The sequence below is a fragment of the Podarcis cretensis genome (assembly GCF_951804945.1).
Source record: "Podarcis cretensis genome assembly, chromosome: 12".
NCBI classification, from domain to species: Eukaryota; Metazoa; Chordata; class Lepidosauria; order Squamata; family Lacertidae; genus Podarcis; species Podarcis cretensis.
In genome coordinates, this window is record NC_137181.1 from 9,022,500 (window position 1) to 9,049,925 (window position 27,426).

The window sequence follows — 27,426 nt, forward strand, 5'->3', positions numbered from 1 at the left end:
GATGTATTTGCTGCCTGCATGGAAATGTAAGTAAACCTTTTAAGTTTATCTTAAAAACAAAACGAAAGAGTCACCCTTCGCCTGTCTCTCTCCCAGAAAAAAGTCCTCAGCCAGAGCAACCAAAGCAGTTTTAGTTCCCAAAATGGACCAAAAGCGTCTACATCACAGAAGTCAGCCAGGGATGCGCGGAGGTGAACTATCACCACGCACTTGAGAGCACTTGCCAAAACGCAGGATATCTTCTTCAGGAGTGGACTTGCCACCACTTCCTTCAAATGGGGGACCACCCCTTCGCTCTTAAAGAGGCATTAGCCCATTCTTGCAAGCAGACAAGCAGATTTATAGAAGCTGCCAGGAGCAAGGGTCAAGCGAGGAAGGGTCATAGCTCATCTCAGCAACTGTGACAAATAAGTTATTGCAGGAACAGCCTGCCGCTGAACTGCATTTTTTCAGGAGTTCAAGTTGAAGCGGGTGCAAGTGATTTTATCTGCCAAATGTTGAACTAACAGGCCACAGTGGCCTTCCAAAAGTTATAACCCAAGGCTCCAAAAAAACAAGAGACTTTTCACTCTGCCAAAAATTATTCCCAGGTAGAACTGAGTGGAAGTAGTTATCAGGGGAGAAATCTCTCTTTTTTTCACCAGCATCACTGCCACAGAAGAAGGCACTAGCCTGTGTTTGATCAGTTTTGCTTCAAGATTTTCTCCACCTTAGAAAACCAGGATCCAGCCGAGAAGACTCAAGAATTAGCCCTAGAGGCCAATCTTTCATTTCATAGCCCAAAGCAAAGAGGGAGAGAACGTTCAGGTATTTGAGTCACCATCTATAGTATAGTATATCCCAGTGATACAGGTGGTTTTACTTCTGCATTGAGAACTAGACCTAGGTTTATTTTTCCTTTATAAATTTTATTTATTGCATTTCCGTTCCACCTTTTCCTTCAAGGAGTTCAAGGTGGCATACGCAGTCCTCTTCCTCCCTTTTATCCTTCCCAAATTATTTTTGCCAGGGGTGGGGGAATATGTAAAGGAGTCTTCCTTGAAACCCACACACATATTCACACACACCAGAGTCCCTTAAATACAGTAACCAAAGGGAACAGACCACTTCTTGCCCCCTATAAAATCTGAGTGCTGCTTATTCATGTGCCTTTTCTGAAAATGACATCCCCACTATTCCATGGAAGAGGCACAACCTGAGCTCATCCCTGGACTTTCTAGAATCCATCTCTGTGCCATTTTCCTTACCATCAAAATGTAGACTGCAAGCTTCTTGGGGCACTGGCCTGCTTGTGTCAACTTATTCATGTATTTATTTCCTTATGAAACATCGTGCGCATTGATAGTTCTGTATACAGTGGTGCCTCGCAAGACGAAATTAATCCGTTCCGCGAGTCTCTTCGTCTAGCGGTTTTTTCGTCTTGCGAAGCAAGCCCATTGACGGCTTAGCGGATTAGCGCTATTAGCGGCTTAGGGGCTTAGCGGATCAGCTGTTAAGCGGCTTAGCGGATCAGCTGATAAGCGGCTTAGCGGCTTAGAAAAAGGGGGGAGGGGAAAAACCCGCAAAAAAACTCGCAAGACATTTTCGTCTTGCGAAGCAAGCCCATAGGGAAATTCATTTTGCAAAGCGCCTCCAAAACGGAAAACCCTTTCGTCTAGCGGGTTTTCCATCTTGCGAGGCGTTCGTCTTGCGGGGCACCACTGTAAACCAACAGCAGCAGCAACAACAACAACTGAACGGCCACCCTTCTATGGGGTTGAGCCAGATGACCTTTGGAGGGCTCCTTTGAGCTCTTATTCTAACAGCCACAAGTCTTTTAATACAGTATATGGCTAAGTCTGGAGCCTTAGTGTTACAGTCCCTTGCAAGAGCCATTTACTGAAGCCACAACAACAAGGGAGAGAAGGAAACATAAAGTTCCTGTTTCTTTTTCAGTTTACAGTATTTCAGAGCAGTAGATGAGACGCTGAGTTTTGCAGTAGTAGTGATAACAACCACCAGCACAACAACAACAACAACAACATTGCAATCAATAAACTACCACAGGCAGACCGTGGGAAACTCATTGGGGGGAGCATTTCCTTAAACTTAAAAACAATAACAAAAAGACCCAGCAGTTTCTCAAAACGTTATTCTCAAAATAACGTTTCTCCAAGCATTATTTGGCCCAAAACATAACAAAAACCTCCACTGCATCAAGCAGATTGAAGCGGAGAAATTGCATAGACACGCAGATTATAAATCACTTCCTATGAACACATCTCAAAGTGATGGACTGTTTTAAAAACACATGCATCTACGATTTTAAAAAACCCGTTTTTAAAATCCAGTCAAGCTACAGATTGAGATAAAGAAGATCTCCACTTTTTGATAAAAATAATACTTGGAAAGGGTAGATCTTCAAGAAGTGCTGAAATGGATATATATATACTGTAAACACACGTTTAAAAAGACACAGAAACAACTTTGGTTGACTTTAAAGGTGCGGCAGAGATTCAAACATCCGCCACTGCTGTCACAGAGCTGCCAGGAGACTAAGGAGGCATTTATTTGGCTGAGACACCAGCCCCTTACCCAGTCTCTTCCCATTCAGAGCTGCCACTTTCCTGCTCTCTTCCAACAAGAGGTTTTCCTGGGATTTGCTGAGCTTGGGCTGCCTTCGGAAACACTGCATTGCCCCGGAGAGAGGCAAGGACAAGCATTGGGGAGTCAGTCCCCAACCCAGCCGGCTCCCTGGTCGCCCTGGGGCTGCCGCAAAGTCCTTGTGGTTAAACAACTGGCACAAAAAGCACTCCAGCAACAGAAACACAGCCGAAACAGAAACACAGGAGGAGGCTGCCTTCAAATGAAAGAGTCCGACGTTAGGCAATCGCTGTTCTCTTGCACCAGTCAGGCCAGCAGAGGAGGATGCAACAGACTGAGTTATACTGCACTTGTGTTGCTCCAATCCCCAGGCGAGGGAGGGACAAAGTTCCCCAGCAATTAAAACTTGATTGCCTGGCATGTGACATGGCACTGGAAGGGAATTTATGGCATTGTCTTTTCTTTTCTCTTCTTCTCCTCCTTTCTCCTCAATGCCCAACTGTTTTGTCTCCTTTAATGCCTCTCACATGTAATTAGGCTATAAAATGCTGCCTGTGCCTTCCTGTCTTCAAGACCCATTTCCCTATTGGCCAAACTGCTCTGAGGTCACGGAATGTTTGCCGACATTCGAACTGCTCATACGGGATGTGGGGTTGCTTGCTTATTTATTTAATTTAAAAAATAGAATAGTGACAAGCAGTACAGGTTTTGCAAGGGGGGTGAAAATTACTTTGCCTGGGGAAATTTTCTTGCAAAAGCTATGGGTAGGGGCGTTGCATAATTCCATCAGGGATGGGAGCAGAATTTTCCCCAATTCGCACGTCCGTACGAGGTTGGGAACAGAAATCACACAAGCGAGCTTGTTGCTCTGCCTTAAAAGAGAATGTTATGAAGATGGTCTATCTTTGGTATCTCACTCCCACCAAATTGGCAAAAATGTATAGGACAAGTAGTAAAACTTGTTGGAAATGCAAGGAAAAGGACGGCGACTTCTACGACATGTGGTGGTCGTGTAATAAAATAAAAGAGTTTTGGGAATTGGTCCATAATGAGTTAAAAAAGATGTTTAAGTATAGTTTTCCCAAAAAGCCGGAAGAATTTTTGCTAGGTTTGGTGGGAGAAGATATTAAGACGATAGACCAAAGACTATATCTGTATGCAACAACAGCAGCTAGAGTATTGATAGCCCAAAAGTGGAAGCTCCAGGAGATTCCGACAGTAAGAGAATGGCAGATAAAGCTGGTAGAATATGCTGAAATGACCAAATTGACACACAGAATTTGCAATCAGGAGGAGACGAAGTACCAAAAAGAATGGAGTAAATTTATGGTTTATATAAGTGAGAACTGTACAAATATGAAAACATTGGCAGGATTGAGGTAAATCTTATGTCATGGTGTAATTTTTAATTAAAGAAACTGTGAATTATAGATTGGAATAGGAAAACTGGTGGAAAGGAAGGACGGAAGTCAACGGCTCTATGGAGCATAAAGTAGGATATATGTAATAAGATGTGATGTTTTTGTTGGTGGGTGTTGGTTGGTGTTCTTAAATCTCAATAAAAATCATTTATAATAAAAAAAAGAAATCACACAAGCGAGCTTGAGCAATATTTGCAATCCTTTCGTTAGTCTTCTAATGTAAATTATTGTGTTTTTTCCTGCATTCTTTATTATGTTTCCCTTCAACTGAAATAAAATTTATTGAGTAGGTTTCAGCTATAGTGGACAGGGACACGGATGATGTATTTCACAGAAGCCGAACTGCAGCAGAACGAAAACACAGCTGATTGTGACCCATCCAGGATGGAACGGAAACAGTTGCCTCCTGATATCCCTAGCTGTGGTTCGTGGGGCCATTCTTGTTGGGGCTGATGGGAGTTGTAGTCCAAAACACCTGGAGAGCACCAAGTTTGGGGAGGCTGCCGTTAAAGAATCCAGGGCTCCCCAGCACAGTTTGGAAAACTCTTGCCTCATAATAACTCTCTGATTAAACCCAAAGCAGCAGCGGCAGCCTTTAATAACTGATGCTCCGGAACTTAGGCTCAGTACTGATACAACACTGACAAATTAAGTACATAAGAGCCTGCTGAAATTCAGAACCATTACTACCTCTGACCATGGATAGCTGTACCTTCCATAAATTTCTCCAATCCTCCATCCTAGTTGGTGGCCATCACTACTTGCTGAGTGAGCTCCGCAGCTTAACAAAGCACTGCAAAAAGAAATACCGTATTTTTTGCTCTATAAGACTCACTTTTTCCCTCCTAAAAAGTAAGGGGAAATGTGTGTGCGTCTTATGGAGCGAATGCAGGCTGTGCAGCTATCACAGAAGCCAGAACAGCAAGAGGGATTGCTGCTTTCACTGCGCAGCAATCCCTCTTGCTGTTCTGGCTTCTGAGATTCAGAATATTTTTTTTCTTGTTTCCCTCCTTCAAAAACTAGGTGCGTCTTGTGGTCTGGTGCGTCTTATAGAGCGAAAAATACAGTACTTTCTTTTGTCTGTTCTTCCATCATTCTGCTTCAATGGACATCAATGAGTTCTAGCGCCATAAGAAGGAGGGACAGAGACTTTTTTCCTATGCACCTTCCCCTCGCCATGGCTAATTTTATCAGCTTCTATCACGTCACCTCTTACCTGCCTTTTCTCTAAATTAAGAAGTCCTGAATGCCACACTCTTCCTTTTTTTCCAGCTCCACGATTCCCTTTGTCCAGAACCGCACACAGTATTCCAAACGTCGTCATGCCACGGATTTGCATAGCAGCATTATGGTATCCACAGCTTCAATTTCAATTCTTTTCTTAATGATCCTTCATGTGGAATTTGCCTTTTTCACAGCTGCTGCACACTGCGCTGACATCCTCATGGAGTTATCCGCTACAACTCCAAAGTCTTGTTCCTGGTCCGTCGCCGCTAATTCAGAGCATCCATGTGCGATTAAAGTTTCGGGGGCTTGGGTTTTTATGTCCTAGTGTGCATCACTTTTCACTTGTTTTTCATGGCTATTTTGCTGCTCATTCCCTCAGGATTTTTTAAAAATCATTTTTATTTGATTTTACAAATATAAAATTATAGCAATCCAAATGTAAACCTCTTCTTACGTCTGCCTCCACTTGCGTCCATTTCGCCCAACGTCCGCAGCAAACCCAGATGTAACCGGTGAGTTTGCCGCTGTTTGCGCATGTGCAGGAGCAGCGATAGCCATTCACACATGTGCAGAAGCGAGCGATCGCCGCCCGCGCCTGCACACAACAGTGCCTCTTCCAGCAACCCGTTTCGACCTCTGGACAAACCTCTGGAACGGATTATGGTCACAGGTAGAGGTTCCACTGTATAGAGAATACTCTGAATCTCAAGACTTCCCCCCGCCGCCTCCATGTCAACATTTACAACTGCGTATTATTCTATAATCTATATTTTATATCAATCCGTATTGTCCATAATATTTCTTGCATGACAAGTGAGATTAAAATCCTGCTAATGTTTCCATCTGCTTGCAGTGGTCTCCTAGGTAAATTATAATTTTTTCCCATTCTTTTTAAAAGTTTTTCTCCTTGATTCCTGAGCTTTCCAGTCAGTTTTGTCATTTTGGCATAGTTCATCAGCTTAGCTTGCCATTCCTCTCTGGTAGGGCGTCTTCTTCTTTCCATCCCTGGGCTAGTAGCATCCGTGCGGCTGTTGTCGCGTACATAAAAAGTATTTTCTGCTCTTTTGGAACACCTGTACCTATAATTCCTAATAGAAAAGCTTCTGGTTTTTTAACAGAAGTTATTTTAAACAATTTTTTTCATTTCATTATATATCATCTCCCAGAAAGCTTTTATTACCTAACACTACCACCACATGTGACAAAAGGTACCTTTTATTTTTTTTTTACGTTTCCAGCAGGTATTTGTACTTGTTCTATACATTTTTGCTAACTTAAAGGTAAAGGGACCCCTGACCGTTAAGTCCAGTCGCGGACAACTCTGTGGTTGCGGCGCTCATCTCGCTTTACTGGCCGAGGGAGCTGGCGTACAGCTTCCGGGTCATGTGGCCAGCATGACTAAGCCGCTTCTGGCGAACCAGAGCAGCGCATGGAAACGCCGTTTACCTTCCCGCCAGAGTGGTACCTATTTATCTACTTGCACTTTGACGTGCTTTCAAACTGCTAGGTTGGCAGGAGTATGACTTAGCATTCGTTGGAGTGTGAAGGGGTAACATAATATGCCATTTTGATGTCTCAGCATTCTTCCTGCTGACATTCCACGTTACACAGAGATCATATGATGTAGCACATGTGCACTTAAGTGGATATGAAAATGTTCCCTGCATACACTAAGGGCCTAATCCTCCTCTCTTTACCTCATGCCAAGTCACCTCGCTGAGGAACTCAGGTGAATAACTTTCTGAAAAATCAGAAGACCTGTAGTGTCAGTGACTCGGTCAGCAATTACTTAACTTTAATGGGAAAAGGACTCGCTGATATAACCTCAGCCCTTTCCTTTTTTTAACAGAAGGTTTTGTACTGCTGGAGGCTGATCTCCAGTATATTCTTAAAGGCTTTCATTATTATGTTTTTCCTCAGAGGGGTGAGATCTGCTCGCATCACATTCCCTGTTCAAGAACACAAAGTGGATTACGAATTATTGTGGGTTGTCGACCCTCCCTGCATGTTACAGAGACACTACAGTGCTACCTCGAGTTACAAACACTTTGGGTTACAAATGCTTCAGGTTAAAGACTCCACTAACCCAGAAATAGTACCTCAGGTTAAGAACTTTACCTCAGGATGAGAACAGAAATGGCGTGGCAGCAGCGGGACGCCCCATTAGCTAAAAGTGGTACCTCAGGTTAAGAACGGTTTCAGGTTAAGAATGGACCTCCGGAAGGAATTACCGTAAGTTCTTAACCAGAGGTACCACTGTACAATGTTTTTCAAGCATTTCTGATTATGTTTTTCCAGTGTGGTAGATTAGGGTTGTCACATTTTTAAAAGTTGAGTTTTTTTGGCAAAGTTGTTGAACTTTTACTGGGGGGAGGGCAAAGTTGTTGAGCTTTTTTCTTTGGGGAGGGGGGAGTTGTTGAGCTTCTTTTTGCAAAATCCCCCCCCCAAAAAAAAAAACCAACGAGAGAAGTTTTTCAGCTATCTTTTAGGAAATTTGCCAAAAAAAAAAACCAACACTTCCGAAACGGCTTGCAAACGGTTTTTGGAAATTCAGCCTATACGTATGGCAGCCCTATGATAGATAGATAGACAGATGATAGATATAGATGGATAGATAGATAGATAGATAGATATAGACAAACAGACACACATGCTTTTTATAACAATTAAAAGGGGGCAGGAGGTGAATCCGTGAGTGACACAAAGCCCCGAATGGAGGAGAACAAGGAAAGAAGTCTAAGCAAAACAGGGGAAGAGGGGGAGAAAAGAGATGTGGGAAAGGCTGGACGTGAAGAGTTGCAAAAATGGGGAAGCAAATATGGGGTGGAAGTGAAACAGGGGGGAGTAAACAGGCTGTGGCCATTTCCTGTTTCTAAAAGAAGAAAAAAATGTGCATAGAGCAGGGGTGGCCAATGTGGGGCCTTTGGGTGCCTGTGGGTCTATTTTGCTGCTCATTCCCTCAGGATTTTTTAAAAATCATTTTTATTTGATTTTACAAATATAAAATCATAGCAATCCAAATGCAAATCCCCTCCCTTCCAATTTGATGATTCTGTGGTTCTAAACAGAAAGAAGGCAAAAAGCTTCTCTCTGTGAGTGAGTGGGCACAGGGGCCGTTTTCCCATTTGTCCAGCTGCTGATAGGAGAAGGGAAAAGCTTTCCCAAACCATTTTGTGGTCCTGTGTCAGAATGCTGTCAGCGGTTCCCAGCTGGATGCCCAGGAAAGTACAGTGGTACCTCAGGTTAAGAACTTAATTCATTCTGGAGGTCTGTTCTTAACCTGAAACTGTTCTTAACCTGAGGTGCCACTTTAGTTAATGGGGCCTCCCGCTGTCGCAGCCACGCGATTTCTGTTCTCATCCTGAAGCAAAGTTCTTAACCCGAGGTACTATTTCTGGGTTAGCGGAGTCTGTAACCTGAAGCGTCTGTAACCCGAGGTACCACTGTATAAAGACAAGGAAAAGTTTCTTACTGTCCTTTTTTATTTCAATCTTCGCGGAGAGAGGCTATAGAACTCAGCCTCTTGAATAATGGCATTGTCCTGAGTGATTCTCCACCTCCCGTCTCTCCCACTTCCTCATTCATCACTTCTACAGGTGTTGCTATGTGCCCTCTGTCTTTGAGTTCTTTGCTCTCCTGCTTTCAAGGCTCGCCAGCTTCTGGGAGATGGAGGGTCTGAAATGCTTTCTAATGATGTGTCAGCCGAGTGTTGTTCCAGCTCTCCCAAGATTTCCCAGCTTTTCCGCCCATCTGCGTCTGATCTGCAACCTCCCTCAAACCCCTGTTGTACACCGGCTCCCTCAGCCAGTAAAGTGAGATGAGCGCCGCAACCCCAGAGTTGTCCGCGACTGGACTTAACGGTCAGGGGTCCCTTTACCTTTACCTTTAACTCTGCATTGCATGAAGAACTATTTTCTTTTTTCTGTCCTGAATCTCCCAACATTCTGCTTCACTGAATGTCTGTGATTTCTAGGGTTCTACATGTCTACATCCCTATCCCCAACTAACCTTTTCTCTAAACTACGATGTCCCAAATGCTGCAACCCTTCCTCGCAGGAGTGTCGCTCTGCAAAATCTGGGTTGTTTTTGGAAGCAGGTTTCTTGCACCAAATGCACTTCAACTGCACATCCTGAATTTGCTTCAATGAGACTAAATCCCACCTGAAAAATAGCACTCTATGCTTGCTATGTTCCCCCAACTGAATGTTCCTGCTGACAGTAATTTGAGTGGTAATCCTAGGAAGCAACACAACCGGATTAGAGTTATGATCCTTCTGCGATTCGCTTGTTTCACCCGTCGCCCTTGCTTCATAACCTAAATGTTCCACCTTGTGGAAGTGTTACGAATCAGCAAGGCAGAACTGCAGTCCTTGCTTTAGCTCTGTGCCAAGGTGCTTCTAACACAAGCTGAGAGTTTGAGGCAGGGTTGCCTCAACTCATCCATTTGTTTTGCCTTCAACCCCTACCCCCACCCCCAATAGCTTGCGACACATCCAGTTAAAGCACAATTGAAAACAACAGCACATTCAGCTTTGATCTGAATGTTGGTGCATAGGAAGCTACCTTAAACTAGCGCTGCCATATTTCAAAAAGTAAAAACCAAGCGGGTGGCGCTGTGGATTAAACCACAGAGCCTAGGACTTGACGATCAGAAGGTCAGCGGTTCAAATCTCCGCGACGGGGTGAGCTCCCGTTGCTCGGTCCCTGCTCCTGCCCACCTAGCAGTTCAAAAGCACATCAAAGTGCAAGTAGATAAATAGGTACCGCTCTGGCAGGAAGGTAAATGGCGTTTCCGTGCGCTGCTCTGGTTCGCCAGAAGCGGCTTAGTCATGCTGGCCACATGACCCAGAAGCTGTACGCCGGCTCCCTCGGCCAATAAAGCGAGATAAGCGCCGCAACCCCAGAGTTGGTCACGACTGGATCTAATGGTCAGGAGTCCCTTTACCTTTACCTTAAAAACCAAGACACCCTGAAATGGTTTAGCTTTTTCTAGGAAAACCCAAAAGTTGTTGAGAGCTTCTTTTTTTTTACGAAAACACCAAAAAACCCCACGATTTTTCAATTGACTTCCTAATATCCAGCACAAAGAGCCGCCTTTCAGAAATCCCCCCCCCCCCCCCCGACGTCAGTTCCTTCTTTGAAATCCTGGTAATGTCCAGGACGATTCAGACGTATGACAGCCCTACCTTAAACTGAATCAGACCATTGCATACGCCACAATCCTGTTGTTTTCTTGCACGAGCATGGCGGCCATTTTCGGTCCTACGATCTGGCACGATTTCATGCCACAATTCCAACCCAAAAAAGGGCCTTTCCCAGGGGTGCAATCTTGCACATTTTTGGGTGACATGCTCTCGTGCAAAAGCACACACACACACCCAACGTGAATCTGTGGAGCTCCGTGATCCTGCATGGGTCACTGAGAGCATGACCGTGAAGACATGTGAAGAGCTGTTGGGAGTCTCCTATTCTCCTCAGAGAGCCACAATTCTAACAGCAGTTTAACAGATAAATTGTAGTTCTGTGAGGGGATCTCAGTACTGTGAACAAACTACCACTCCCAGGATTCTTTGGGGGAAGCCATGGCTGTTCAAAGTGGTATCACATTACAGTGGTACCTTGGTTCTCAAATGGCTTAGTATGCTGCAAACCTGGAAGTAAGTGTTCCGGTTTGCGAACTTTTTTTGGAAGCCGAACATGCTCTGTTTTGAGTGTTACGCTTCCGATTTGAGTGTTATGCTTCCGATTTGAGTGCTATTTATTCTGCGTTTTTGTTCTTACGGCTTTTTGTGTGTGTGACTGTGTGGAGCCCTGTTCAGTTCCTGATTGATTGATTGATTGATTGATTGTGTGACTGCACCACATTGTTTATTGCTTTCATATTATGGCTCAATTGTCTCGTTAGATAGGAAAATTCATGTTCAATTGCTGTTTTAGGGGTTGTTTTCAAAAGTATGGAATGGATTCATCTGTTTTGCATTACTTTCTAGGGGAAAGCATGCCTTGGTTTTGGAACGCTTTGGTTTTGGAACGGACTTCCGGAACGGATTAAGTTTGAGAACCAAGGTACCACTGTATTTTGAACATTTGGTGTGAATGCCGTCTTAGTCACACTGAGGCGTTGCAATAGGAAGGATAGCGGTTCTGGGCACCTCTGCATGGTCACCAGGTTTGACAGTGGAACAGTCTCCTTCAGGAGGTGATGGACTCTCCTTCCCTGGAGGTTTTTAAGCAGAGGTTGGATGGCCATCTGTCATGGATGCTTTGGCTGAGATTCCTGCATCGCAAGGGGTTGGACTTGATGACTCTGGAGGTCCCTTCCACCTCTGCAGTTCCATGATTCTATTTGTTGTTGTTGTTGTTCAGTCGTTTAGTCGTGTCCGACTCTTCGTGACCCCATGGACCAGAGCACGCCAGGCACTCCTGTCTTTCACTGCCTCCTGCAGTTTGGTCAAATTCATGCTGGTAGCTTCGAGAACACAGTCCAACCATCTTGTCCTCTGCCGTCCCCTTCTCCTTGTGCCCTCCATCTTTCCCAACATCAGAGGTCTTTTCCAGGGAGTCTTCTCTTCTCATGAAGAGTATTAGGGCCTCAGCTTCAGGATCTGTCCTTCCAGTGAGCACTCAGGGCTGATTTCCTTCAGAATGGAGAGGTTTGATCTTCTTGCAGTCCATGGGACTCTCAAGAGTCTCCTCCAGCACCATAATTCAAAAGCATCAATTCTTCGGCAATCAGCCTTCTTGATGGTCCAGCTCTCACTTCCATACATCACTACTGGGAAAACCATAGCTTTAACTATATGGACCTTTCCCGGCAAGGTGATGTCTCTGCTTTTGAAGATGCTGTCTAGGTTTGTCTACCTTTCTCCCAAGAAGCAGGCGTCTTTTAATATCATGACTGCTGTCACCATCTGCAGTGACGTCTTTTAATTTCGTGGCTGCTGTCACCATCTGCAGTGATCATGATTCTGTTATTCTGCCCTTAGTCCCACAGTTGGGATGAGGAGAACTCTGATTCCCACGATGCCCCTGTTGCCACACTTGGTTCAGCTTCTAAACTGCCCTGGCCCTTCCACACTGCCCTGTCAGCCTCAGCCAGAATGGGCAACGGACAAGAAGCATGGGATTTGTATTACTAACACCACCAGGAGGGACATGGCTTCTCCCATCACCGGCCTACAGGAGTCGTTGCCATCCAGCAGATACGTTGAAACCTGGCCTGTCATAATGACAGACAGTGTGTTAATAGGATAATAACCAGCCATCATGGGATCGGAAGCATAGTTTTCATTGTGTGTGGCTGTTGCACATGAGAAAACAGGTCTTGAGAAGGAGGACAGGCAGTGCGTAATTTGAGGGATGAATCACAGAGGACGGCTGCGTTACTGGAGTTCTCTTGTGAAGGCCAAAAGCAAAAATGTGATTAGTCACACCCAAAGCTCCTTCTAGCGCACATGCAGAATTGTGCTTCTTTAGCATCCCTGCCCAAATGAATTCCGCACCTTGGCTATGTTATTTCAAATGCACTGCTTGCAATGTTTAGAAATACTCTTGATTTGAAAGCAACGGAGTGGCTTTTCAAACCCCAGGCAGATTGCTTATTGATAAGTTACCAGGATTAAATGCTGCCTGGATTTTAATTGGGAGAGTCTGATCCGTGTTGTGATTAATTGGATATAACTGCAACAAATAACAAACAAACAAAAATACAACCGCTGTTACACGACAACTTGAGCCCTGCCCCATTATCAAGGCATTCTCACTTCCCATGAAATAAGCGCTATGGCTCTAAGTACGTCCTCCTAGTGGTGCAGCAACAAAACTGCTAGCACATTTGCAAAGAGATCATAAATGTTATTATTATTTAATAATATTCTAATGATTGTGGAATGTTACTTTTTGATGTAGGTTGCCTGTTTTAAAGTTATGTTTTATTATCACATTTTTGTATTGCATTAGATTGTTATAAGATGTACATTTTTTGTTTCTTCAGCTTGTAAACCGCCTTGAGTATTGTAAGATAGAAAGACGGTATACAAATTAAAAATGATGATGATAAATTCGATGCCTGAAAAACCACATCCAGAATAAATGCATTGTTATTAGGGGGAATACTGCTTTGAATTATGAATTTCTTTGAATTTTGAATTATGGTGCTGGAGGAGACTCTTGAGAGTCCCATGGACTGCAAGAAGATCAAACCTCTCCATTCTGAAGGAAATCAGCCCTGAGTGCTCACTGGAAGGACAGATCCTGAAGCTGAGGCTCCAAGACTTTGGCCCCCTCATGAGAAGAGAAGAGTCCCTGGAAAAGACCCTGATGTTGGGAAAGATGGAGGGCACAAGGAGAAGGGGATGACAGAGGACGAGATGGTGCGACAGTGTTCTTGAAGCTACCAGCATGAGTTTGACCAAACTGCGGGAGGCAGTGGAAGACAGGAGTGCCTGGCGTGCTCTGGTCCATGGGGTCACGAAGAGTCGGACATGACTAAACGACAAAATAACAACACTGCTTTGCACAAATGTGTCAGTTGGGCACAATCACACGCAAAGATTCGTGCATTGGGGAAAATGTGCACTTTGATGTTGATGGATTTTCACAAGTTCCTTTTTTAAAAAAAGTGCAAAGCATTGTGGAGAACTGAATTGAAGGCTGAAAAAATGGCAAACAGAAAAATGAGAGAGTTTCAGATTTGCCCATATACGCTTCAATTCCTCTCCATAGTTATTTCCCCCCTTCCTGCTCTCCCTAAACTTCCGCTGGGTGTATCCATCTCTCTCTCTCCCTCTCATGCCTGGAAAGTTTCAAAGCTTTTCCCAGCCCCTCTGGGCCACCCTTCCCAGCTAAATCAGTGTTTCCAGCTGAGGCTGCTCAGAAGAGGCTTGCTTCCTCCGAGGCCCTGACCTAAGGGGGGAAACGCGTCACTTTCTGATGAAAACAAAGAATCTGAACTCTTGGAGACGGGGAAGGGAAGGAGGAGAGAGACTGTGAAATCAGGAGGAGGCTGAGTCAAGCCATGCTGGCCTAAAAATCTCCGCTTCAGAGATCATAAAAGAAATTCAAGTTCAGTGGCAGTGAAAAACGAATTGCCCCAATAGCTGGTGCACGGAAAACAGGAGCGACGCGTCCTCGCAGCAGAGGCGCATCTTGGGTTTTTGAACCCTTGTGTGTTTGCAAACTCGCTTGCAGGCCGATCCTAAGGCTGTTGACTCAGGAGGAAATCCCTCTGTGTCCCCGCAAATCGGGATCAAACTTCGTTTGGGACTAAAAGTGCAGTTTCTACGTTGCAGTCCAGTGTGCATTTTGGAAAGATAAATGGGACCAAACTGCGTGTTGTATTAATAGCTGTACGACTTAAATGATTATAATAAAAGCGACCGGGACGCAATCCTTAACACAAAGTAGCCGAGGGAGGGAGGCAGGGGGAGACGCCTGATCCGGATCGGGACCGTGATGTGGGTTTAAGGGACGTTTAACCCTTTCCCCCGTGCCATTTTCCTGCCAGAAATAACCCACCCCATCCAGCGCTCTCCGCTCAAAGGTGAAATCGGCTGGTAGTATGTTGATGGGCAAACAGCAATTTTGTCAGGGGTGTGTGCGAAATTGGGGTGGGGGACAAGTTTTAACAACTGCCCCCGCCTCCTCTTTTTGCAGCACAGCCCGGATCCGGATTTGGCACACAAACATCAAATTCTCTTCCCCCCCCCACATGGTTGGGGGGGCCCCTTTCTTACCAAATAAATGCAAAGTCCTAATTGTGTGTTTCAATAACAAGTAAAACATGAAGTGCAGGTTGGCTCCCAAAGAGCCATTGCAGGTATGTCTACTCAGAAGTAAGTCCCATTAATTTCGATGGGGATTTACTCCTGGGTAACTGAATTAAGTTAAACCACAGAGCCTAGGACTTGCCGATCAGAAGGTTGGCGGTTCGAATCCCCGTGATGGGGTGAGCTCCCATTGCTTGGTCCTTGCTCCTGCCAACCTAGCAGTTCGAAATAACGTCAGAGTGCAAGTAGATAAATAGGTACCGCTCCGTCAGGAAGGTAAACGGTGTGCGCTGCTCTGGTTCGCCAGAAGCGGCTTAGTCATGCTGGCCACATGACCCTGAAGTTGTATGCCGGCTCCCTCAGCCAATAAAGCGAAATGAGCGCCGCAACCCCAGAGTCGGTCACGACTGGACCTAATGGTCAGGGATCCCTTTACCTTTTAACTAAATAAAGACTGCAGCCTTTGAATTTGTTTGGATGTTAGGCTACCGATGGGCAGACTACTATTCTAAATATTGAATGGGATATGAAGGGGCATGGTTGCCTATCTTGTTTGTTTGTTTAAATTTTCATGCAACCTTTCCACCAAATGGTGCTCAAGCAGTAAAAGACAAAATAATCAGCAAGTCCAAGGCAGCTAAAACTGATAAAACAACTCACTACGAAGGCAGAAACCAGCGTATTTCTAGCAGCCATAACAAGGCAGTTTATGAGGTCAAACGTCCTTCTGAATACATACAATCTAGCTACTGCTTTTGGATAAAAAGGTTGTGCAGGTTTTTGGCATTGTTTCAACACCTGCAAATCCTATTTGAGCTAAGTTACAGGACGCAGGTGGCGCTGTGGGTTAAAGCCTCAGCGCCTAGGGCTTGCCGATCGAAAGGTCGGCGGTTCGAATCCCTGCGGCGGGGTGCGCTCCCGCTGCTCGGTCCCAGCGCCTGCCAACCTAGCAGTTCGAAAGCACCTCCGGGTGCAAGTAGATAAATAGGGACCACTTACCAGCGGGAAGGTAAACGGCGTTTCCGTGTGCGACTCTGGCTCTGGCCAGAGCAGCAATGTCACGCTGGCCACGTGACCCGGAAGTGTCTCCGGACAGCGCTGGCCCCTGGCCTCTTGAGTGAGATGGGCGCACCAACCCCAGAGTCTGGCAAGACTGGCCCGTACGGGCAGGGGTACCTTTACCTTTACCTTTACCAGACGTCCCCGTTTCCCAGGGACAGTCCCCGGATTTGCGATTAGGTCCCCGGACAAATTCCATCCCCGGAATGTCCCCAGATTTCACCTCATGTCCCCGGGAAACACAGCAGCAGCAGTCTCAGCAGCCCGGCGCGGTTGGCTCTGGCTGGCTTCAGGAGCTGCTCGGAAGTCCCCATATGATGGTGTTGCAGGGGCTCTAAGATGCAGCTTCCGGGCTGCCTCCACCTTTCCTGACTCCAGCAACTAAGCTGCGAAAGGAGGCTTCAGGCTGCCTATCGGAGCAGCCTCCCAAATCCTACTTGCGTGCAAGTAGGCAGGGATATCTCAGCTGTGAAGGGAGGCTTCAAGCTGCCTATCAGAGCTTGCTTGCATGCAAACAGGAGCCTCTTTTTCCAGCTGAGGAATCCCCAACCCCTCCTGCTTGCATGCAAGTAGGAATGGGGTTGGGGCTGCTCTGATGGGAACCATTGCGCTGCCTGAGAAATCCCTGCCCCCTCTTGCTTGCACGAAAGTAAGAATGGGATTGGGGCTGCTCCGATGGACTTCCCCACCACCACCTCCATCGAAGAAGCAGCAACCCAGGGGCTGTCCAGGCTCATGGAGAAAGGAGATAGAAGCCTTGGAGGAAGGGGAAACGTGGCGGTTGAGGTCAAGGTGGCGGCTGCCTCTCTGCCACCGCCATCGCTGCAGCATCAACATCCCAAACTGTGTAGTGTTTATTTATTTCTTGAAAGTGTCCCCGGATTCATTAAAAAAAAATCTGGTAACCTTAATCTGAGCAGGGATGGAACACCTCAGAACCACCCTAAAATCTGTGTACACAAAGGGTAATATTAGTGACTCCTACTAATTATATTCTTCTAATGCTCCCAGCTAAAAGCGGAATTGCAGTAGAGTTTCCACACTATTGGGGGTGTTGTGCTTTTTGTGTGTGTGCATCCTGCTATGTTCTTTCCATATCAGTGGGAGCGTCGCCGTTGCTGTAGCTGGGGGAAGTCTAGTTCATTGAGGAAGTCATTTAAAAACAACAACCAAGTGATCCTTAATAAAAAAAAAATTAAAAATCAATTATTTAATTACAAACTATGCACTTATTCATTTAAGCGCACATAATTAGGAACATAGGAAGATGACTTTTACTGAATCAAACCATTGATTGCTCCATCAAGGTCAGTACTGTCTATTCTAGATGGTTTTAAAGGGTGTGTTTGTTTTTATTTGCTTATGACATCCTTCTGGACTTCCGAAGAAGCAACAAGCTTCTTTTTCTCTCTCTCTGGAGGAAGTGGAAACATTGAAAGGAAGTTGGTGGGGAGACACACCTTCATTTTGGGTACAGTTTCATCTTCGGTGGTTCCGGCTGTAAGATCGTATCTCCACGCTGCTGAAAAACCATGCGTATATATAACGATAGCTTTTATTGGACCAGCCTATGTTGGTGTGGGAGAGAAAGGCCAGCAAGCTTCACAGGTCTCTAACAGTGATGTTGCTTGACATAACAGTTCTGCAGAATCTGGAAGACTGCATGGGTTGTCCCAATAAAAGATATCCCTTTATCTATTTACGTAACCTCCTGCACCTTTCGTGTGGGGTCTTCTGTCCCTTTTCAGCTATTACACAGTATGGAACTTGGGGGGGGGGGATCATTTTACTCAGAGCCACAAAATCCGCACACAGCAAATTCTATTTTTGCAACTATTGAAGAACGAAACAACCTCACACTCCTCCATTCGTGTGTTGGAAGAATCTGATAATGTGCTTGGTGGTGTGTGTATTCTCTATCACTTCTTTTCAATCCTTCAGTACAAATTCTTTACATACAGTGGTACCTTGGGTTACATACGCTTCAGGTTACATACACTTCAGGTTACAGACTCCGCTAACCCAGAAATAGTACCTCAGGTTAAGAACTTTGCTTCAGGATGAGAACAGAAATTGTGCTCCAGCAGCACGGCAGTAGCAGGAGGCCCCATTAACTAAAGTGGTGCTTCAGGTTAAGAACAGTTTCAGGTTAAGAACGGACCTCGGGAACGAATCAAGTACTTAACCTGAGGTACCACTGTCCTTATAGCTACATCCTCATATATTTAGCAGGCAGGAATAATTAGACTAAGGCTGCAATCGTATGTATGCTTCCCTGGGAGTAAGTCGCATGGAACTAAATGGGACTTACTTCCGAGTAGTACTGGACCATTATGAGAGCTAGGAAAATGACTAAGAATATGAGGCAGGAGAAGACCCCAGTTCCAGACTTACCACCCATAAACTCCCCAGGTGGTTTCAGAGAAACCCCAATTTCCCAACCTCAGACAACACAGTTGCAAAATGGAGTCTATTATTATTATTATTATTATTATTATTATTATTTATACCCAGCCCATCTGGCTGGGTTTCCCCACTCACTCTGGGCGGCTCCCAACAGAATATTAATAATAATAAAGCGATAAAACATCAAACATTAAAAACTTTCCTAAACAGGCCTACCTTATACAAGCCTACCTTACAGAAATGTTCTAAGGATCGCTTAAGCTGGTGTTTGCAAAGGCTGTAGACTACTGGGGTGGAATGCTACACAAATACTTAGTGTCCCCATTTTAATTTTAGACTGGACTTCTGGTCAATATGGCGTTGAGGCAGGCAGCCGGTCGCAGAGCTCCCAGATAGCAGAGTTTTAATTTAGTCTTCATTGGGCTTAACTTGTTTTAAATCAATTGTTTTTATGTGGAGGACAGATGTCTCTGGAGCTTCGGCACAAAATTGCAAAGAACTGGCTTTGAGTGGAGATGTTTTACCCGCCTCCTTTTACTGAATTTCAGACTGCCTAGCCCTCAAGGAAAAAACCTGTTTTCTTGTACTTTGTAAAATACCACGCACGCTGATGACATAATAGCTTGCGGTGTAACAACAAAAGTAATTTACCTTAAGTGAAAAGAGCAAATATAGTGATTAACAAGTCTTAAAAAGAAGCCTTTTCTACTCCTTGGGCTCAGCTTGCTCTGAGTATGACCAATATTGGCTGTCAACTGGTGCCATTGCCAGTCAAAACTTTGAAAATACAAAATAAAAAACTTCACTTCAGCACTGAGAACGTCTTGGGAAGGGCAGTAGCTCAGTGCCAGAACATCTACTCTGCATGCAGAAGGTCCCACATTCATCCGCCAGTGTCTGGGCAGGCAGGACCGCAAAAGGCAACTTCATATAGAAACACAGAATTGCAGGAATCTTTTGCCTAATGTGAGACTCGAACTCACAACCGTGAGATTAAGAGTCTCGTGGTCTACTGATTGAGCTGTTCTTACACATTGCAAACAAATACAGATTTGCCTACAATCCATAAAATGAATTTTCAGATTTGGCTTTGTAAATAATGCTTTGATTTTGTTATCCCAGAAGTTGTACTCTCCAATAAAAAGGTAAAGGGACCCCTGAAAATTAGGTCCAGTCGTGACCGACTCTGGGGTTGCGGTGCTCATCTCGCTTTATTGGCCGAGGGAGCCGGCGTACAGCTTCTGGGTCATGTGGCCAGCATGACTAAGCCGCTTCTGGCAAACCAAAGCAGTGCACGGAAACGCCATTTACCTTCCCGCTGGAGCAGTACCTATTTATCTACTTGCACTGGTGTGCTTTTGAACTGCTAGGTTGGCAGGAGCAGGGACCGAGCAACGGGAGCTCACTCCGTCGCGGAGATTCGAACCGTCGACCTTCTGATCGGCAAGTCCTAGGCTCTGTGGTTTAACCCACAGCACCACCCGCGTCCCCGTACTCTCCAATTAGTTGTTTACAAAAAAAAAAAAAGTAGTAGCAATTAACCAACATTTGCAAAGTTGCAATGGTCCAAATCCGAAACAGCTCCCAGGTTTCGGTGAAACCGATACATTGACCATGTATTAGTGCTAATTTTAGGTCTCCATTCATTACATGCCAAGATATGTTGAGTACACAAAGAATAAAAACACTTCCCCTGTGAAAGAGGTTATACAGAGTTGTGGACTAAAAGCAAGCCAGTGTACCAAATTGCAATCTAGCTTCACGAAATATCAGATGGTATTTCAATACCGTAACAAAGAATTACTTTTTCTTTGACAAAAATGCAATTAAAAAGTGGTTGGTTTAAAAGAGGTTCAGCTGGAGCGGTCTCTTTTACTATCCATAAATAAACATTTCTCCAAAGCAGAGCCACAAACGGAAACAAATATAATATTCCGCTGGGATGAACTATTTTTCTTCCCGCAGCAAAAACACTGTTCAACAAGTGGCGCGATGCCTGGGCAGCACATCGCTCAGATCTGCTTTTGCCAACCTGGTGCCCTCAAAAGTGTTTTGGACTATAACGGCCATGCTGGTTGAGAACAGTCCGAAACATCTGGAGCACTAGCAATGGCTGACTCAAAAATTCAGCGTGGCTGCGCATGGGGACTTTTGCGCACCCTTCAGCCAGAGGCAAGGGAGTATTTCTCAGCAGCGTTCAACCGTACACACGCCTGCCATAAATCACTGCAAGTCTCGACTCACCATTAGAGGCCAAGGGGCTGCCGTTGTGCTCCATTCTCTAGGAAAGTTCGCCGGAAAAGGCACTTCTGCAGCTGCGGCAGATGTGGTTGCCCAGATGTTGGAAGCAAGCCGAGGGGACCGGTTCCTGCAAATAATTCTGCAATCCAGGCACAGACTTGGCGGGGCTTGTGCGTGGCTCCTTGTCTCTTCTGTCTAGCAACTTGCTCTTTTTGCAGCACCATAGGTTTCTCGGAACACAGAGAAGAGTTCTCCGAAGGAGGAGTCCAGGCCACAGCAGCGTGTCTCGCTTTTTCAGGCAGAGAGGGCCCTCCTCTGATACTGACGCCTCTGCTGGCAGCTGTGCAGGGGAAAGCAAACCGGGCCTCCGCCCAATTGCTCATCACAACCCTGTCATTTGGCAGCTGGAATGAAACTCTCTGCTAGCTGGGCCTTTTGGCGTTGACAGGGATATTTAAAGGCCATGGGGCGGGGAGGGACAAAAAGGAGCGACACAGCAGAGAAGAGGGTCAAAGGGCAATGTTCCCAAACTGAGAGGGGGGGGGAATGCCAAACAATATGCATGCATGGAAATCTCTAAAAACAGAAACAGTTTTGCTATCTCGCTTGCTTTTTCAGACAAGCAAGCAGATCCAAGATGTTCTATAGTCGATCGTCATTCACATGTGAATGACACGGGGTGCTATTTCCTTTTTTTATGTATGTAAATTTTTATTAGTTTTTTAACATACCATTTTCAACAGTAATGAAACGTGCTTTTACATCTTATACAATTTTTTTGCTTCCATCAATCCTGTCTGGAAATTTTCCAATCTAATCTAATTTCTTACTTTCCCTATTACATTTAAATCTCATCACTGATATCTCTATTCTTTATCTACTTTGTAACGTTTCATATATTTCTCCTTACAAAACTTCTTGTAGTCCTAATTGTGTAATATGTTGATTACAATTGCTCTTCAGACAGTTTGTCACAGGGTGCTATTTCCAGCTGAGCCGTACCAGACCAGACTTGAAATCAGTGCTGTCTTAGCTATTAATTACTAAAGAGGTACAACATCTCTCACTCACTATATCTTCAAGCAGGTAAAAAGAAAAACGACCAGCAAGCAGATTTATGCCATGCAGCTGAGAAAAATGTAGGAGCCTTGCCAGAAAAAAAAACCCAGAGCTTCAGAAATAGACATGAAACACACTCAGATTAGAGACTTGAAACTTCAAAGGTTTGAGGGTGTCTAAACAAGGACACAAAAATAATCCTGGATCTCAGCTTTGTAATTTTGGAGATTTGCAATGGAAGAGAGGGTGGGAATTTGAGAAGGCAGGCCACATTCCAAAGGTTGGCAGAATAGGATAATGTAGCAACCCATCAATCAAAGCCATTATGTTAGCTCCCTCCCTGGGGTCCATCGTCCTCCTTGCTTTCCTCTTTGTGCAGAGAAAGCCAGCGAACAATTGCAACATTTAAGAGTTTTCTTCGCAATTAGAGAAATGTTGCCTATCTTGTTCTTGAAGGGCGTGTGGAAGTTCACCCAGCAGGGAACATCTTCTGGGGAGGAATTCTCCCCAGGATCCTGAACAGTGACATTCCTTTGAGATGACGAAACAATGTGCTCCCTTGGGTTTTATTGGATCAATGGAGTGGATGGTTAAAAAGCAGTTTAGTGGGTGCGTCTGTGCATTAATCAGGACCGATTGCTTTTCAAAAGTAAAATTGCAAGGTTGTTGTTGTTATATTAAGCCCACAACCAAATAACTGGCTGGATAGTGTAAAGTCCTAGCAGACTCAATCAAACAAGGGAATCAGATGCTAGGGACCCCTTTTGCTAGGGATCTTATTCTCTGCAACATTATGTGCAAGAACAGGGAACTGAGGAGGTGGAGGCATGAATTTCCAGCTGCACAGCTGCTGAGTGATGAGCAATGCTTTATTGCATGGGTAGGCAAACTAAGGCCCCGGGGCTGGATCCAGCCCAATTGCCTTCTCAATCCGGCCCACAGGTCCGGGAATCAGCATGTTTTTACATGAGTAGAATGTGCCCTTTTATAGAAAATGCATCTCTGAGTTATTTGTGGGGCATAGGAATTCATTCATTTCCCCCTAAAAATATTGTCTGGCCCCCCACAAGATCTGAGGGACAGCGCTGAAAAAGTTTGCTGACCCCTGAATTGCAGCGGCAGCCCATGTTGCAACTGCACTGTTTATTTTTTCAAAAATGCATGCCACTGTTTCCTAAAATATATCAAAGCAATGTACAATGTGTACATACAATAAAAGCTACAGATCAGTGCCAAGCATAACAGATTTTTCTTTTCTTTAATTGTCTGCATAAGCCTGGTGGCACAGAAAGGTTTCCAGCAAACATTTGTTTGTTTGTTTGTTTGTTTTAAAAAATACAAAAATGCCTGCTGGATTTCCATAGGGGGAGCATGCCACAAGACCGGGGGCTGACATTGAAAGTTCAGTTTTGTGTTGACCGTCACATCAGCTTCGCCAACTCGGGGTACAACCAAAGCAGCTTCTGTGGATGATTTCAGTGATGGAACTGGCATTTAACAGCTCAGAGTAGGACCAGATTTGTTATGGACTGAGGACCTGGCACTTGCATTTAAAATTAAATCAAAATAAACAAAGGGCATGATCTCTCGAGGGGTTTTTCCTACAATCAAGTGGTATATATATTTTATGAAATTTCACACACACACACACACACACACACACACACACATACCGATATATATATAACTGCTACCACATTTGCAAAGCTCAGCAAGATCTGGTATGGTTTCAAACTGAATGCGGGACTGAGTGTTGAGATTCTTGTGTTGCAAGGGCTGGACTAGATGACCCTTGGAGTCCCTTCCAACTCTTATGATTATAAAGCTAGGTAGAGCATGAGGCTCTTCACCCCCAGAGTCGTGGGTTTGGGACTTCTGGTCGGCGCCAGCGCTAATGGCGGCTCGTTCTCCGATCTCCGGAGAAGGGGCTGCTCCACGAGTTCGGGTCTGACTGCTACAGCGAAGCGGGGACCCCTAAAATCACAGGCGCGGAAGCCTGTGAACAAGGAGACTCGGTGGGCATTTTTTGCGCCCCCCTTTACTGCAAAAGAGCCTTTTTAAAGGCTCCGGAGGAGCATCGGGGGTGCGCAGAGCTGAGAGTCGCTACCCAGCCCGTGGAGTGAAGCCGCATCGCCATTGACGGAGAGCGCCAATTCCTTCCTGAAATTTGGACTGAAAAGAGATTCCCGTGAGTAGGATTGGCAACTTTACCGGGACTTTAAATTAAAATTTTAAAATTTGGCCGAAAGTGGGGACGGTAAATAAAGGAAGTCTGCCTCCCCCGGATTGCATGATCGCTAAAGCAGCGGATCCAGGAAGCTGTAATTGATAAATTTATGGAGAACTTTTGAAAGGACTAACCCTAGCATTGAGTTTAATCCCCCCTCTAGTAAGCAGGAACGGGGGGGGGGGGGGGAGAAGAAGGAAAGGAAACCTGCGGAAAAATTTTAAAGGGACAATTTGCTGCAGCCTCTGACTCTGGGAACGGACTGTCTGGGTGAAGCACTTTGACAGGGAACTGTCAGAAGTGTTGCAAAGTGGGGACTTTATTTGATACAACTGTTTGAGATTCTGTAGAAACAATACTGTTGCAACTAAAAGGACTGAAAGACGCTTCTTAGTAACTTTTTCCCTCTGAGGGTTTTTGGACTCTTTGTTTCTTTGTCTATTGGATATCTTGGCTCCCTCTAGAGGGCTGAAGGTAACAGTTGCAACACTGACTGTTAAAAACAAAGTCACTGGATTTTTCCATTCAAGACCTGTTCCTGTGAGAACGACCTTGGGACATGAGTGGCCCTGCAGATGAGATAGCAACAAGATCTAAGGCTAAAGCAGCACAAAAGAAAAGGGGCTCTTTATCAGGACTATTGCCAACAGGCCCAGGCGGACAGGAAAAAGGAATAAGTGCATTCATGGAGTCAGTGACGCAGGCATTATTGAAGATAAATGAATCTTTAGAAAAGTTGAATAAACAGAGCACAGAAAATACCAAGCAATTGGCAGATCTAACGGCAAAACTAGACTTGAACACAAAAATCATATTGTTAGGAAAGCACTATATAATGTTTGGATTCGGTATAAAGATTTATTGGAAAATAAAACTCCCAGGTGGCTTTCACCAATGGAGGCTAAGGAGGTAAAGAAACTTAATATGAGAACTAATTGGCCAAAATATTCTGAAATTCTAGAACAAGAAGGTGGTGAATTTAAACTACAAAGTTTTGAGAAAATAAAGTCCAAGGTACGGGATTGGCTCCATTATTTTCAAATAATGGAGGCCTACAAACAAGACAGGAAAATCGGTTTCCAGGTGAAGAAATCGAAACTAGAAACAGAATTTATCAAGAATGTATAACTTGCTGTTGAAGTGGAATACAATAGATGAGACAGTGAAGCCAGTTATGGTTAGATGGGCACAGGACATAGGCCACGACATTATGTTTGCTGACTGGGAGCAGTTATGGACCACAGGTATTAAATTCACGGCATGTAATGCCTTACGAGAAAACATTATGAAAATGATTTACAGGTGGTACATGACTCCAGTCAAGCTTGCGAAGATTTATCATTTGCCCAATAACAAATGTTGGAAATGTAAAGAGATTGAAGGTACCTTCTTCCACCTTTGGTGGACCTGCCCAAAGATTAAGGCCTTCTGGGAAATGATTTATAATGAGATTAAGAAAGTACTTAAATGCACCTTTCATAAGAAACCAGAGGCATTTCTCTTGGGTATGGTCGGCCAGCTGGTGCCGAGGAAGGATAAAAATTTCTTTTTGTACGCTACTACGGCAGCAAGGATTCTTCTAGCAAAGTATTGGAAGACACAAGAGCTACCCACGCTGGAGGAATGGCAGGCGAAAGTGATCGACTTTATGGGATTGGCAGAAATGACCGGCAGAATCCGCGACCAAGAGAAAGAGACTGTGGAAGATGATTGGAAGAAGTTTAAAATATATCTTAAGAGTTATTATAAAATTGAGGAGTGCTAAAATGCTAAGGGAGAGGAAGATGTAGAATTACAGCGGTAAATTTTGTTTGATTTAGGGTAAAATTGAAAAGGAGAATGAATTTATATTTAATTGGCTAAAAGGGTTGTTGAATAATTGTAAAAAAAAAGGATGCAAAAAGGGGAAGGTATGGGGAAGTCCGAGAAAAGAGGCTTATGGAAATAAGGTTAAGAAAGTATGATTTTTTGTGTTTGTATTTATGTTGTTTTTGTTGTGTTTGTTAAAAATTGGAAAATTAATAAAAAAATTATTAAAAAAAAAAACAAGAGTCGTGGGTTTGAGCCCCACACTGGGTGAAAGATTCCTGCATTGCAGGGGGCTGGACTAGACAACCCTCAGGGGTCCCTTCCAACTCTTGGATTATATATCCTCCTTGTGTGAATTGAAAGGGTCAAAGGTGTTGGAAATGTAAAGAAAAAGAGGGTACTTTTTCCTCATATGTGGTGGACCTGCCCCAAGGTGAAAGACTTCTGGGGAAAGATTTATAATGAACTGGGGGGGGGGGGGAGTTGAAATATATGTTTATTAAGAAACCAGAGGCCTCTTCTTAGAATAACAGGTCTGGAACTGCCCAAGAAAGATGTAAAATTATTTTTGTATGCCACAACTGCCGCTCGAATTTTGTTAGCTAAGAATTGGAAAACACAAGAAGTTCCAACAGTGGAGGAATGGCAGATGAAGATGATGGACTTTTCAGAGTTAGCCGACCTGACTGGAAGACTCCGCGACCAGGAGGAGGACTACCAAGAAGAATGGATGAAATTTAAAGACTATTTAGTTAAATGTTAATTGGAAAAGCTTGTAAATACCAGATAGGCTTAGGATTTTAATACGTTAAGTGATGAATTAATATGTGGTAATGCTGAATTGAAAAGAAATAAAGATGTTAAGTGAATAAGTTAATTCTTTAAGAATATTGGTGTTGGAAAACCATTAAAATGATTTACACTGAAATTCAACCAGGGGGATAAGAGGAAGTCACTTAACAAAGTTACTAAGTTTGGTATAAATATAGTGGAGATTTATGTTTGTTTGTACTGTTTATTTGTTTGTTTGAAAATCTTTTGGAAAAACCAATAACAAATTTTTTTGGGGGAAAAAGAAAGGCTCATAGGAGCGGCTTATTCTTTCCCTTCTCGCCGCCCACCCTCTGCTTCTCAGTCTAAAATGAAAATAAAAAGCGCACAGCCCTGTGCGCATTCACCTAGGGGAGGAAACCCCCTAGATCAGATCCGGGCTGAGAAATCATTGCAAAGCGCTGGGCTGAACCGTTTAAGATAAAACCACGGAGGGCGGTGCAGCGCGGAGACGAACGGCACTCTGCCCATGCTCAGAGGCAGTCCCGCTGCAGAGGTACAAACGGGGACTCCGCGAGAGAACGTTGGGGAGCCTGCTCGGCCACGCCCCTCTCTGGGCGGGAGGGGGCGGAAGAAGAAGAGGCGGAAGTGAGGCCGGAAGCCGCCGTTGCTAAGGGCCGAGGGAAGCGGGCCCTTAGCAACGGGGAGAAGCAAAGCCGGGAGGGAGCAGCGGGAGGCGCCATGGCTCGCCAGAGCCCCGAGCCCTCCATGGGCAGGCACAGGCCGGCCTCGGAGCTGACTCAGGTGAGGGAAGCGAACCCTCCCGGAGTCGTGGGTTCGAGACCCCTCGTTGGGT

At 44.8% G+C, this 27,426-nt stretch overlaps 2 protein-coding genes across 3 annotated transcripts in view; one reads left to right on the top strand and one right to left on the bottom strand.

Moving 5' to 3' along the window:
• Nucleotides 1-21,075, bottom strand: part of PLCD1 (phospholipase C delta 1) — a 67,303-nt gene extending 46,228 nt beyond the window's left edge. The window contains exon 1 of one of the 2 annotated variants that reach the window (XM_079946657.1): nt 20,708-21,075. In XM_079946657.1, the coding sequence (XP_079802783.1) occupies nt 20,708-20,741 (34 nt within the window). In that variant the 5' untranslated portion in view covers nt 20,742-21,075. Of the gene's footprint in view, nt 1-2,574; nt 2,894-20,707 lie in introns of those variants that run through there. The other variant, XM_079946656.1, reaches the window with a different exon arrangement.
• A 6,153-nt stretch (nt 21,076-27,228) lies between these two features.
• The window catches only part of DLEC1 (DLEC1 cilia and flagella associated protein), a 47,820-nt gene continuing 47,622 nt past the window's right edge, over nt 27,229-27,426 (top strand). Inside the window, exon 1 of the mRNA XM_079996358.1 lies at nt 27,229-27,374. Within this exon, the coding sequence (XP_079852484.1) occupies nt 27,312-27,374 (63 nt within the window). The 5' untranslated portion in view covers nt 27,229-27,311. The remainder of the gene's footprint in view (nt 27,375-27,426) is intronic.